This window comes from Strix uralensis, chromosome 1 (assembly GCF_047716275.1).
Source record: "Strix uralensis isolate ZFMK-TIS-50842 chromosome 1, bStrUra1, whole genome shotgun sequence".
NCBI lineage: Eukaryota > Metazoa > Chordata > Aves > Strigiformes > Strigidae > Strix > Strix uralensis.
In genome coordinates this window covers 21295486-21309905 of record NC_133972.1, presented here as the reverse complement: position 1 = coordinate 21309905, position 14420 = coordinate 21295486, and the positions used below count along the sequence as shown (strand labels likewise).

Sequence of the window (14420 nt, the reverse complement as noted above, 5' to 3'; positions counted from 1 at the left end):
GGGAGAGGCCAAAAGAAAAAACAGAATAATGAAAATAAATAGCGAAGAAAGATGGTTAAAAAAAAAATCTCTTAAGAACCTGAAAATCAATACTTCAGAAAGGAGAAAGATAAAGTTGAAAGCCTGGACAGCAGAGATACCTACATTCATAGAAAGAGGAAAATCTCAGGTGCTAAACTGTAGCACTGTAGAATATGGAAAGGTCTCCAACGGAAAAATCCTGGACATCTTTATAATACTATTACTTCTGTGCTGAGCTAAGGCGCACGACACTGGACATAAGAGCAATACCACAGAGGGTTGTTCCAATAAACTTTACAAGTAAACTTTACTGCAACGTGCCTACTGAAGGAATCCTCACCTGCTTTAGCTGAACAAAGGTTAACGGGTAAGTGCTTTTCACTGGTCCATCAGGTGACAGCCTGTTAAGAACCTCCACCACAGTGCCTGCCTGCAGCATAGAAAAAGCAGATATATGGTCAGAAATTTCAACCCAAATATAACAGCCTGCATATCCAGCCACCTAGCCAGTTAACTGCATCTGTCCAGAAGCAAAGAAATCTTAAGCCTTTACATCATTCTTACATACACATTAATAATACATCATAGTACAAAGAACCCTGAAAGAAATATGCTACATGTGGAGCAATGTTTTAAAAATCCAGATGTTCTAAATTTGCTATGCATTCATAAAAGTGGCCCTTGATTATTTAATGAGAACTACCCCAGATGCAACTGCTCTGAACAATTAATAAACCACAACTATATTATCTAAATGTTGCTCAATTATACTTACAATCAAGCTAGGGAAAATGCCAGTGAGTTACTCTGGAATCATTCTGAGCTAAGTAGAGATGTAATTTGGTTCTGTCAAGAGTTATCTAAGACAAATTTACCCTATTTAGTCCTAAATAATTTTAGAAACCCTAAGGCTATAATTCAGTGTCACATATGAGTAGCTGGATGGATATTAGTGAGACTGGCAGCAAGGTTTAGGCTAGTCACATGCATAAGTACCTGAATAAGGTTCTTACATGTATACAATTAAATTCCCTTTTGTTGCCATCTGCAATTTCCCTTTGTGGTTATATAGTTTTCTACTCATCTACAATTCTCTCTCAAAGTCCACTATCAATTTTATGTTAGTCAAGATGCACACAATATGCCTAGTGTCTTAAGCTCAAAAAAAAAATAAAAATCAATTGCATTCCTATTTTTCATGCAAGATGTTAGTCTGTTTCACCAGAAGTACTGTCACTATTCAGTGGTAATTACACATCAGACATTCAAAATATTTCTCAAATGCAGATTTACTTTCAAATGCTTGAGAAAAAAAAAAAACAGTAAAAAACCCTGGGCATTTAAAATCATGTAGAACTGTATACTGTAAAAGAATTCACAGCAATACAAACTTCTGAGGCTACATAAAAATCAGCAGTGCTGAAATATTATATATTAAAATTACATCACTGCACGAAACGCTGTATGTGACAGAAGTCAGCATGAATCACCTATGCAGACACAATTATTTCTTCAGTATAGTACTGGTTTTGGCTGGGATAGAGTTAGATTTTTTCATAGTAGCTAGTATGGGGCTATGTTTTGGATTTGTGCTGAAAACAGCGTTGATAACACAAGGATGTTTTAGTTACTGCTGAGCAGTGCTTGCACAGTCAAGGTCTCTTCTGCTTTTGAGCCTGCCTTACCAGCGAGCAGGCTGGGGGTGCACAAGAAGATGGTAGGGGACATGGCTGGGACAGCTGATCCCAACTGACCAAAGGGATATTCCATATCATATTGGCATCATGCAAAGCTGGGGAAAGAAGGAGGAAGTGGGGGACACGTTCAGAGTGATGGCGTTTGTCTTCCTAAGTAACTGTTGCATGTGATGGAGCCCTGCTTTCCTGGAGATGGCTGAGCACCTGCCTGCTCATGAGTAGTAGTGAATTAACTCCTTATTTTTCTTTACTTGTGCACACAGTTTTTGCTTTACCTGTTAAACTGTCTTTATCTCAACCCACAAGTTTTTACACTTCTATCTTTCCAATTCACTGCCCCATCCCACTGGGGGAGACTGAGAAAGCACCTGTGTGGTGATTAGCTGCCTACCAGGGTTAAACCACAACATGCATGTAGACATAGATCTGAATGGACTTTTGAAATGAGCTTATCTCAACTCTTTAGCTAGAAACACAAAAGCAAAAGGAGGCCATAAATATACAAAAGGTAATGCCATCACTACCTGGAAGTTGGGTCAGCCTCACTAGTCCATAGTTAAGCATGTTCACCCTAACAAGAAGACTATCAGTTAAATGATGGCTTGCAAAAGTTTAATAGAAGTAGTTTGCTCTTACATTTTCAGTTTAAGGATTGTACCTAAAATAACAATCAGCTTTCATAGAGTAAAATTCCCCTGGAATGCTCCGGACTGTGCATGCGCTCCATTCCTTATTTTGTGCTCCTCCAAGGGAGCCAGTAATGTTAAAGCAATATGCAGGACTTGGCAGGCCACAGGAGAGACTGAACCGCCAGGTCTTGTACAACAGCTGTGAAGCAAGAGATGAGTATCTTTGCACAGATACTGACAGAGTTGATTTACAGAACTAAACAACAATCTTATGAGCATTAATAGTCTTGGCCCCAGGTGGACAATGAAATTAGAAATGAATGTAAGCAGTATTAAGACACACATGGTCACTTGAATGAGCTACTAATTGGCAATGAGTGCTGCACTGTGCCTTACTGAACTGAATATTACCAGCTTGTACGTGTGACTGTTCAACTTTAAGTTCCTGCTACCAAGGGGGCTTCTGTTCTGATTACAGGTCGACCACGTACGATTCATTTATGGACTGGGCTGGTAGAAGCTTGTTTCTTTGAAACTTCAATGCATTGTTTTCGTTCAGCTTTTCACTCTTAAGTAGTACAAACAAAAAAAAACCAAACCCAAAACATGATCTGCTCCTGCTGCAAGTTCCTGTTGACTGCTACTTAGTGGACAACCAGTACCACAACAGAAACTTAGGAGTAAATTTTAAAATTACAAATACTGTCAAGAATTTTTAAAAACTCAACCTGTAAAACAACAGATGACTACTAATAAAAAATAGCAATACTTTTTCCTCCTCCAGAGCAAGGTCTTCAAAAATAAAGTGTAAAATCAAGCATAAAGAAAAGAAACTAAATAGCTCCATCAGGAATCATATCAACTACTGGCATCATCCTGTTCGCTTAACCCCTTTCTACCCCTAACTCATATCAACGTTGCCTGCTACTTGCTATTGCTTGAGCTCTCCACATCCCAAGAATTGAATGCATCTCCAGAACCTAAGAGTCTGCAGGTTGCAGTGCTGGGGTAGGCATTTCCTTGTGACCAAGCACTCCTCAGGGCCCTCCAAGTGGTGACCAGAAACTACCACCCGCTCACAAGTCTGCACAGCCACGCAGACACATCGCAAGCACTAAGACTTACTCATTTCCCTCTTGAAAGGATGCTCCCCACATTCTGGGTCTTAAACCCCTAAACCCTGTCATCTTGCTCACATTTTTGAGCACATCTACTGCTGTTCTGCCTTTGCCTGCCCTCGCTCCTCATCTTCAACATTTCTCTTTTGCATCTATGCAACAAGATTTTTTCCTTATCTCTGCTTTCCTGTCTACTGCTTTGCTGTAGCAATGCCAGGTGTCCCCAGCATCTTTTAATAAATTACATTTTTCCCACTCAGGAGAATTCTTTAAAATAATTCAATAGCTCAAAATGAACAACTGCCTGATCAGGGAACAGCATAGGAGTTTTTCCTTTTTTCTTTTATTTTTTTATTTCTTTTCCCTTCCCAACCAGCCTGGGTTCCCCAATTATTTTCATCTGGGGCAACTTATTTGCAAACCTCCAAAAAACAGCAAATATGACAGGCAGCACTGCTAAGATCTCTTTTTCTCGAGTTTAGGTCCTGAGTAGCTGAAGAGGTACTTAAGGATTGAATTGTAAGAGAGTATCTTGGGGGGTGGTTGGGGGTGGGGTGTCAGAACAGCCTGTTCTGGTTACATGTACCTCTTTAAAGTATACCACATGACTCCTGAAAATACTCTGAAGTCTCCTTTCCTTCTTCCTTTCTGCAGAAGTGTTAAGGGAGTTGGTTCACTGCAGTAGATTCAATGCTCTGCATAGCAGACTGACTGCTGGACCTCAACTGCACAGTGAAGCTTCACACAGTACCTGGTTTAGCACTGTCACTGCAAACAGTATAGCTGGGAAGTTTACTATTACCAAAGCTAAGTCCTACCATTTAGAATATTCCCTCTCCAATATTCACCCAAATACATTCAGGCTTCTCCATACAACAAGGTACACTGGGGACCAGGTCCCAGCAGGGGTTAGAACACATCACAGAGTTGGGAGGATGCCTTTGGCTGGGACAGTACAAACCCTCTGTGATTTGAGACTCATCCTGTGTTGCAAGTTAACCAAGCAGAGGAGTAAACTGCTGCTGAAGTTAGGCAGTGAGTTCACAGAGCAAAAAGCAGACTTTTTCCCAGAAAACAATTCTAGAGGCTTTCAGTGCAGATGGCCGTATATGTACAGGCAATGACAGGAACCTCACACCTGGCAGTTTAGACATGACATATGGATTCCTGAAAGTGCTGGGTGGAGAGTAAAATACCTCCTCTCAAAAACCAGGAAATGTAGAAGGTGAGAAGGTGCGGGAACAGGGCTCCCAGTTTGATGGCCAGGTCACAGCTGCGATATTTGAGCAAGTTTAGTCATCTGACTCGTCCTTTGTAAGACAGGTGTCTGGGCCAGGCACCCTGCAGCATTCATTTCTTGAAGGCATGAAAGAGAAAGTTCATGATTCTAGTGAAATTGGACAGCCCTATCCAAGAGCCATGAACCATAAGAAGATTGGAGAGTCAAAATCTGATGGTGAGGCTCCCAGATGCTGGTAACCCATGAGAGCAGCAGTGGTGGGTGTACTGGTAACGGTATATAATTAGTCACTACCAAATGTAAGTCAGTTCAGTGAAACCTTATATAGCAACCCTAAAATGTCTGAAGATACTCAAAGGTTGTTGAAAAGGATATAGATCTGTGTCAACTTCACTGGTGAATCACTTTCATACAAAAAGTATTTCTGCCCACCACTTGAGTGGGATGACTTGAAAACACCTGCAAAGCCTTATCACTACCAAATTTTGCAATGCTCCAGCTGCAGTACATAACAGATCAGATACACTGCTGATTGGAAAGGTGGCTGTCAAATTAAAATCACAAAGTATAAAATCAAAGCATTATGAATTACAGTATCCAGTACACCAACTGCAGTAATCCTCCACCTCAAAACAACTTGTCTGTGCCCAGCAAAATGAATATAGCCAAATTCATACCTGTTGTCTCTTCCATTCCCCCTTAAACCATCCTCTACACTCACTGCAGGAGCGTAGCTCTCAACCATATTTCACAGAAAATTTTCCCTGGTCCTAAAATGATGGTGCTATGGACAAACCCCAGCTACTCATGTGCTGACCTGTTAAACCACTGTTGTCAGACAGGATACAGCAAGGCTGAGTTCAGCATGTTATGTTCTGCATGCTTTTCCCTCAGCAGGAAACCAATTTAATTTCTCTCATCAGATACAGATTTTCACAAATCTTGTAAGAAACTTTATCAATAAGGCTTCCAAATGTATTGAAAATGCTCCCTATTCAAAATTTAAACACTTAGACGTATTTCAAAGATATGTATATCCTACCCGCTGTTTCTACTTTACAGGCATCACCAGCTACAAAAACACCCTTTGCTCATAGATCTCATGTTAACAGTCCCCCAGCTACATTACTCATACATGAGTTACTTTAGACAACTACGATTCTGGTTGTGTTCATAATATATTAATTTCAGTTTAGTAAAACTTCAGGCACATACTGCATATTGTAAATTTATATTTTTATATCCAGACAACATACATTTTCTCATTTTCCACCACAGGCATGATTCCTAACTCCCAAGCTCCGCTCGCTCCTTCCTGAAAGTTTGCTTTCAAGGTTTTCCTCTTTATTTTGTATGATATCTAGAGACTGCCAGGACACCCTCATAAACATTTTTTGCAAAAAGCAAACTACAGCATTACGGAAAGATACACAACATATTACAGATGTTAATTTACCTTCTGCAAGCGAACCTTCCCATATGCAAATTTGGGTGTTGTCGGAGGGATAAGACCTTCTGGTAACTGCTTATACTAGAAAGGGAAAGAGGAAAAAAACAACATATGAAACTTAAATACAAACATGCTTTAACTGAATTCTCATTTTCTACTTCACAACTTACAAAAGTAGAACTTCAGCTAAAAGTAGATAATCTCACTGTGCTAATGCATCTAGTCTAAGATGGAGCTTTTAAAAAAAACAACAACCCATATCTGACTTGATCACATATGGTAAACAATTTTTAATAACTATTCAACTCGAGGTAACAGTAAAAGCATAGCGAACAAACAAGCTGCCAAAGAATCAGTGTCCTTGGAGCCCTCCTGTGGCTAGAGTTTGCGTTACAGTCTTCCACAACCGCAGTCATCTCCCCAGTCCATGGGAGCTTGAGTTAACCTTTTCAAGTCTGTAGGGCAGTACTTCCACCTGATCCTTCCTTAGCAGCACTTCCATACGGGAATTATTAGCCTCTTGTGCCTTTCGTTTCAGTGTTACTGTAGTCCACCACCACCATCACCTGCTAATCCATTACTGCCTGGACTGGTTTCTTTGAGAAGCAGGCTTTGAGACCACAGCCTCCTCCACAGCTCCACGAACCCTTGAGGTCCCGTCATTAGCTTCCCTCTGGTCCTGGTCTAGGCAACTGCCCAATCAATCATAGGGAAACATGCTGAGGAAACACTCTGACTGCCAAGCTGTTTCTGTTTACTTCTTGCCCTGTATCTCTTATCTAGAACAAGCCACCTGAGATCAGCAGACAGAAGGGGTGTCCACCACTTTCTTGGACACCTTTGAGGAGTGGCAAGTCTAGACAGTGGCTTTCTGCCCCATATCCTAGCCTCCTCCTTTCTGAGCCTACAACCTTCTTTTCTCCTTGCCATCATTCCCTTCTCTCTTTCCTGCCATTACTTGTCTCCTGTAATGTCCTGTAATGTCCATCTGTTCTTTCATTTACTGAACATGGCCCTGTCTGCACGCTATAGAGAAAAAACTTCTGTGGGTGAGATAACCGTGTGATCAAGCAATCTAAGCCTACATTTTAATACACACGGACAAATGGCCATCCTTGTGAAGGCTGTCTTAATCTGCACATTCAGTGACTTCTGAGTGCTTACTTTGGCAGCTCCTAGGTTGTTCAGATTTTTTTCTTTTTAATATATACGGTGAGGGGCCAAAAGGGCATTTTTCTTAAGAGATTTTACTTTGATTTCAGCTTGAAAGTTTTAGCACAAGGCATTATTTGCTGGGTTTACACATTCAGCATAAAACTCATGCTCAAAAGCTTGCCTCTGCTCCAAGACGAGGGTGGGGTTTTTTTATTTGGTCCATTTATCTTTTTTTTTTTTTTAAACAGCAGTACAATTCCCAATGCCCTCCTGTCAAATGTCAACTATGGACTGATGAATGCCTGCTTTATATTTCTGGTAACAAGTTCCCTTTTTCCTCTTTATTTGAAAATAATCAAGATATTCAGGCTTAAAGAAAAGAAACACTATATTAACCTAAGAGAAGAAGTCAAAAGTAGGAAATTTCAGCCCATATAGTAAAAATTAGAAAATGCTGTCAGCAATTGAAAGAAGCTATAGACTGAAACCATTCTTCTTTATTATGTTTATTAACTGAAAAAAACAGTAAAGGAAGACTATAATGTGTTAGCCTTGTAGCACAGCTAACATGTTGAATGCAATCATTAGTTACAGGCAACTTAGTTTTCTTTCATCAGCTCCACCTCAAACTGCAACTGAGTAGATAGACTGTTATGGGTTTAGAACCCACAGCAGAGACAGGAAAACTTTGCTGAGATCCTATGGATATGGAAGCTAAGAGATAAACCACACCAAAAAAAGCTGTACCGTGACCCAACACACCTTAGGTTATACTGAACACTTCAGATCTTATCAAGGCTCTCTCATTGCACTAGAACTCTACTTACATTTCAGATAGGGATCTCACCTTGAAGAAAACAACTCAAAAACAGGAAGTTTGGGAATTTTTCTGGTGAGAAAAGCTGTATCAAGACAGGAGATTCCCCTTGAAAGGCTATCAAAATTATCCATCAACAGAAAGCTTAGGGATAATGAAGAAATTGAAGAAAATAATCCACAGCAGGCCTTCCACCGGTATGGAGATAAAGGCATGCTCAACCCTAGAGAAAGTGTAATACACTTTTGGGAGATCTACTCCCATCAAAAAAAGTGCCTTCTAGTGAATAGGAATGTTGCTGGCATGCAACAGGACAGTGAATACAAGCCTGAGCCTTGGAATTCCCATGGAATCTGTTTTTAAGCCTCATCTGAATTCTCCAATGCAAAGCTATTCAAAATCCAGATACAGGTTCCATGTTTCACTTCAGTCTCCAGTTTGTAGAGATACTGTGCATTTTTATAGCAAGGCAAAGCTAGTTCCACCCACTAGCTACAGTTTGTGGCATCGCAAACACAAGACGTGTTCATTTGGATAAGCATGCTCCTTCTCACAGAGGCCCAAAACCACATCACGAAACTTGGGATACAGACACCCAAAGCACTAAGCTGCGAGATCTTTCCCCTTTTGTAACAACGAGCAGTTAAGTTAGCCTAATCACCTGTTCTACTTCACTTTCCTTACCTGCAGAAAACTGTTAATTCAGAAATAACTGATACCAACACAAGAGCTAGAGAGTTTGCAGTACACCAGGGATGTTTCAAAAAAACATTCTAAATACGTCCTGGGGACACTCACCATACCAATGACCTCCCTCAAGGCAAAATATTTTTCTGTCAGATCCCCCGCTTCACTCAGTGGAGCATCATAGTCGTAACTAGTGGGCTGTGGCATATAGGGCATATTAGCACCTAAGGGGGGGAATAAAAAAAGCAATGAAAATGTGAAAGAGCTGTTGTTTTTTCTAAATTTTTCAGAATTCTTTCCAATCACAGCCAGACTCTGCTACATTTTTAGATTCAACGTAGGCCTTGGTATTTGGCATAAACTATTCCTGATGGAGGACAACGTTCTTCTAGCTCACACTGCTGTCATACAGTCTTCAGAAATACTCTGAAGAGAAACAAAGTTATCCATGTTTCAACTGCTTCCCAGGACTGAGTGAAGCAGAAGTAGCCTTTGCAAAGATAAATACCATGTGGGTTTAGTACAACATGCTGACAATAGAGAGAAGAGCTAGTGCAGTCATCTTTTGTCATGTGATAGCAGGCATAGCTTATTCTTTCACAAAGTACATTACTACCAAATTCATAAACAGCTCCCCTACATCATTAGTATCATTTAAATAATTTCTTACCATTCCAATAGGCAAAGTTAGTCCCACCTATAAACATGTACCTAAAAAGCAAAAAAAGCCATCCACTTAAATCAGGTTTTGCTGAATTGGGAAAAAAATAATCCCCCCAAATTAACCTTTACTGAACACACACTTACAGGTTAACGTTAGCACCACGTGCCAGGATTTCATTAAGTGTTTTAGCTATAGTTTGTGTGGGGACAACAGAATGACGGTGCCCCCAGTGATCCAACCATCCAGTATAAAACTCAGAATTAACCTGAAAGGAGGAAGGGCAAAAGAGGAAGGGAAAACATGAAGAGGGAACAAGAACAGAATGCAATGTAATTTAAGGTTACTAACTGAAGGGGAAGGAAAAAAGGCACCTTGACTCATTCCAGCCATTTTTAAACTAGTATAAATACAGCAAAGTATACACTAAATGAGTCCTTTTCAGCAGATTACTAGTCAAAGAAATCAAAGGATTGTTTCAATAATTTTATACGGACACTTTGAAAATAGTGCTTAAGTACCAAAAAGTGTGGATTTCCTTGGAATCTGTCAACATGAACACATTTCAGATGCTTGGCATTCAAATAAATGATGGAACCCATACATTGCCTGCAGAATAGCATACATAGACTAGATGTAACGAAAAATAAATCTTTCAAATACTCAAATTGCATTCTAAACAATTTCATAGCACAGAGATAATCTTGTACACTCAGAGGGCCTTTTCCTTTTGTCAAAATGCCTTCCAGTGATCTCACATCCCATTATAGCTTGTGTGAAACCTCTAGGGTAGCTGAAAACAGGAAGCAACTTCTAACCTGCCCTTTTAATTTTTGCTTTTAACTTCCACCCACACATATACCTCACTAACTCATCTAATCATACTTACTGTTTCCACTGCTTTGTAAACATTTGTCTTAACAAGGAAAAATACTGAAATAAAATCAATACCTTTTAAGACCAAAATAGTATTTGCAGAACAGCAGTTAATGTGGATTTGCCAAACACACACGGAAGCTCCTCTATTCAGTTTTTCTGACTGACTTGGAAATTATGTCTTTTTAAACATGTCCCTAAAACTGTCCAACACACTGTTCCCAACTCCTCTCTTATTAATCACTGCAAGGTTAGGAATGATACAAGAAGTTAAAGTGAAAAGACATACCAAAGGGCCCGTAGGTTCACTGCCCCTTTGAGCTAAGAATGCTGCTGTGACATTGCCACCTGTAAGCAGATAGAAATAAAATTGAGTTGCTACATCCATGACTTTCAGTCCTTCATCTTACTGAAATAGGTGTCTTATCTCCCTTCCAAGACCTAGCAAAAATGCAGACAAGAAAGTTACTTCAGAAAACACAGGAATCAGTACCTTTGATTCCAGTGTTTAAATTGCAGAAATTATTTAAAGTATATATAAACACATATGCACGTAGGCACGTATGTCCTTGCTTTTGAGATACATCTTCTGAAAACCCAGCTTTTCTCAGGAATAACATCCTGGCACCAAAAAGTCTGAGATGTGTCAGAATTGCTACTTGGTCATTGGAAAATGTAAGCCTGAGATTGTGGTACCAAGACTACAGGGAAGAACAGAAGCGAGGCAATCTCTAAAGGGGAGTTTCACTTCTGATCATTCTTAGTGGCTCAAGCCATAAGGACTGGAAATAACTACTTCAATGAGTAGCTCACCATCTCATAAATGATACACAAAAAGGAGTTCATAATTTCAATCTACTTGTAAGAAAACAGATTCCTGCTAAGCACACATCTTTGATTATAGAGAGAATAACGTACAAACCACACATAAAAAATATGGAAATACCTATCTTGGAGTTTGTTTCTTGTGCCTTAAGCCTCTTTTGCCAAGTCTGTGCAGTATATGAACATTTACATCACTAACTTTCCTATCAAAAGGGCACTTTCTAAACACACTATGGTTGCTTAGCCATTCTTCAGGCCTATATCACAGCAAACTGTGGCAGTGTGAACATTTCTAATGATGATCTTCAGCAGTAACTGCTGGATTCTGGGACAAAGGATGTTAAAAACAAAACAACAGTAAAAAACCCAACATAAAAAAAATTTAAAAATCAATGGAATCAATGCCAACTATTACTGCTAGTTTTTAGGAGATACACACCATGAACAGCGTAAATCGTTTATTCATGGTTTCATGATGCAAGGAAGTGATTAGGACTCTCTAACTGGCTACTTCTGGATGATTCTTGTACATTTAAGAGTACATCAAATACCCATAAATGCCTATTACCCCATTTAAACAAAGCAGTCAGGTTGTCAAGCAGTCAAGTCAGTTTGTCCTGCCATAAACACACACACACACCAGAATTTTTTTGTAACAAACAGCAGTCTCCAACCTGGGGCAAAGTCTACTGTTGCATAAAGACCCTGAAGAGCTCCACATTTCAAGTGAAACTGGCTTGCACCATCAGTTGTGAACAGCACCACCTCATCCCCAAGATGCTGGCGAAAGATCTTCAGAAGGGAACGCAGATAGTCATAGTCACAAGCAAAGTAGCTGCCATACTCATTCTCTACCTGCACAGTAAAAGCAAGTCAGTGAAGCAATAGCCAATTTCAGTCTGCACCTTATACCAAAAATGGGAAACCCAAATTCAACCCTCCTCTTCCTTTGATGGCAATGCTGAAAATGTAATTTTAACTCCAGACTTGAGAAGTAAGAGAAGACAACGCTTCTAGGCACTCATTCCTCTCACCTGTATCTTACAGTGGAGCAATCATTGTGTGGAGGCAAGTAATTTTCCTACAAAATCACCCTCCACATAAAAATATCTACCCTAGCTACTTAACAACAGTGATCAAAACACAGTCTCTATTACAACTAGAGAGCTATGACTCACCTCCCAAGCAGGACAATAAAAACATAGAACAGGTTGTGACACGATCAAAACTGAAGCAGAACTGGACTTTCAGAAGAGACACACCTACAAGGGGCTCACATGAACAGCAAAGCCCTGGAGTGGGCTCAAAGGACTGAGGGAAGAAGAACAACCCTGCTACTACTGAGAGGTACACATCTTGCCCCCTGCCCAAGGGAATGGACTTTCAAGCTCCAGATCCAATGTCACGGGCACCTGAAGGTTATTTCTGAAAATCCTGTTATAAACATCTTTCTGCCAAGGAATTTTGCTGAGTGCTTTTGCTCAATAGAATACATTGTTCAAGAACAATGATCTTGGGCATATTATAAGAAAATTCTCCTATCGCATCCTGTGCCAACCAGGGAGTTTAAAAAAAAAAGTAAAACAAAGCTTTTGTTATGGTCAAATACTAAGAATATGGAACAATTGCCACTGCACATCTAGAAGGAATTTAAGAGAGAAGCTACTTACCATGAACGCACAATATGGTGTGCTGAAACATTTACAGCTTGTTAGGTGCTAAGAATTAAAAAGCCTAAATTTTGAGGCCATTTTTGTGACAAGTTTTGGGCTTAGTCCATACTGGTTTTGCTTCTATCTGCAGGTATAGTTATTCCCCTTTTTCCTATCAGAGGGTTTCAGGCAATTGTACTGTATTTTGACTTTATGTGAGAACTGGCATGAAACTCAGATCTAAAAAGCTCCGCAAGTTTCCTCTATTGCTTTCTATAGTTGTGGGAAACAACTTTAATAGAGGAGACAAGCACTCTCTGAATTCTGGAAACAGCTGACTCGGTTCTTTAGAATAAGGAATTGAATCAGAACCTTTCAGCTACCTGAAACTGTGAAGGAACATCTGTGACATTACCATCCAACACCCACAGAGTGTCTGCAGGAGCAATATAAGCATCCATGCTGCTTGTGTTCATTTGATTTTCAGGAAGTTACCTGCACCATGATGATTGGACCTCCATTCTGATAGAGGTGAGGCCTCATCTTTGGCAAAAGGACACCCATCCATTTCTCTACTGCTGCCAGGTAATCTGTGATAAACAAAGTATAAATGTTTCACAACTTTTCTGCTTTTTTCTAGATTTTGTTTTAAACTATATATGGGTAGTTTTTACCTAGTGTTCTAAGTATGTAAAGTATAACAAAACAGCATTTAATGAACTGATGTGCTCTTATACCTGTTCATAAATGTCAGCTTCCAGTACAGTTTACTAAAAAATTAAACATTTAAAGACTGGTGAACTTTGAAAATCAACAGAGAGACTTCAATGTCTCACACAGGTTGCCCTAACATATTTCAACAGGAAAACAAATTCAAGTATTGCTATGTGTACTATTTTTTTAAATAGATAATTTATCCCACACTGAGCCAGAACTAGAGTCAAATATGATATATTTGTCCCCTAATATGCACTCCAATAACCACATTAATCTCCTGTCTCATCTCATCTCATCCCTCCATCTCTGGTCCATGACCAGGTAGCACTCAAGAATGCTGTAACTAGTTCTGGAATTACATGCACACTGATCAGCCAGGAAGGATCCCTATGATGAGTGGGTTGCAAAACTGAAAAACTCAAAGGTGAGAGCTACCTATCGTCTTTTCCTCAATGGTGACAGTGATTTCTCTCTTGGCACCAATTTTCATGAAACTTGTCAATACCTTGGAAACTTTCTACCCTACTTTGTTCGTTCTATATACTTCTTGAATGCACATTTCTAATTAAAAGCACTGAAGATTTTACATACAAGATAACTTAAGCTGAAATATGAATTTCCTAGTAATGGACTCAAACGGCAAGTTGCCTTGCTGCTAAAGTGTATTTTTGCTAGTCTCTTCTGATGCCTCTACCTGAATCAGAAGACCTGAGAACAATAGATTTCTTCTCCAACAGCCATGCAGGAAGACCTCCCTGGGAAAAGAAAGGGAATCACTTCAGTGACCATTTTTAGGAAATGTAAGAAGAACTCAGTCTTTTATCAAAACATATACCAAGACCTGAAGATTGATTTTCTGTAAGTAACAATTCCCA

The 14420-nt window shown here is 39.7% G+C and overlaps 1 protein-coding gene across 1 annotated transcript in view; it reads right to left on the bottom strand.

Annotated features, from left to right (window-relative positions):
* Window positions 1–14420, bottom strand: part of GLB1 (galactosidase beta 1) — a 50811-nt gene that overhangs the window by 16867 nt on the left and 19524 nt on the right. Inside the window, exons 4-12 of the mRNA XM_074858996.1 lie at window positions 14240–14300; window positions 13324–13418; window positions 11851–12031; window positions 10641–10699; window positions 9622–9743; window positions 9485–9525; window positions 8926–9038; window positions 6162–6236; window positions 362–451 (exon numbers count right to left, since the gene is read on the bottom strand). Coding sequence (XP_074715097.1) covers window positions 362–451; window positions 6162–6236; window positions 8926–9038; window positions 9485–9525; window positions 9622–9743; window positions 10641–10699; window positions 11851–12031; window positions 13324–13418; window positions 14240–14300 — 837 coding nt within the window. The remainder of the gene's footprint in view (window positions 1–361; window positions 452–6161; window positions 6237–8925; window positions 9039–9484; window positions 9526–9621; window positions 9744–10640; window positions 10700–11850; window positions 12032–13323; window positions 13419–14239; window positions 14301–14420) is intronic.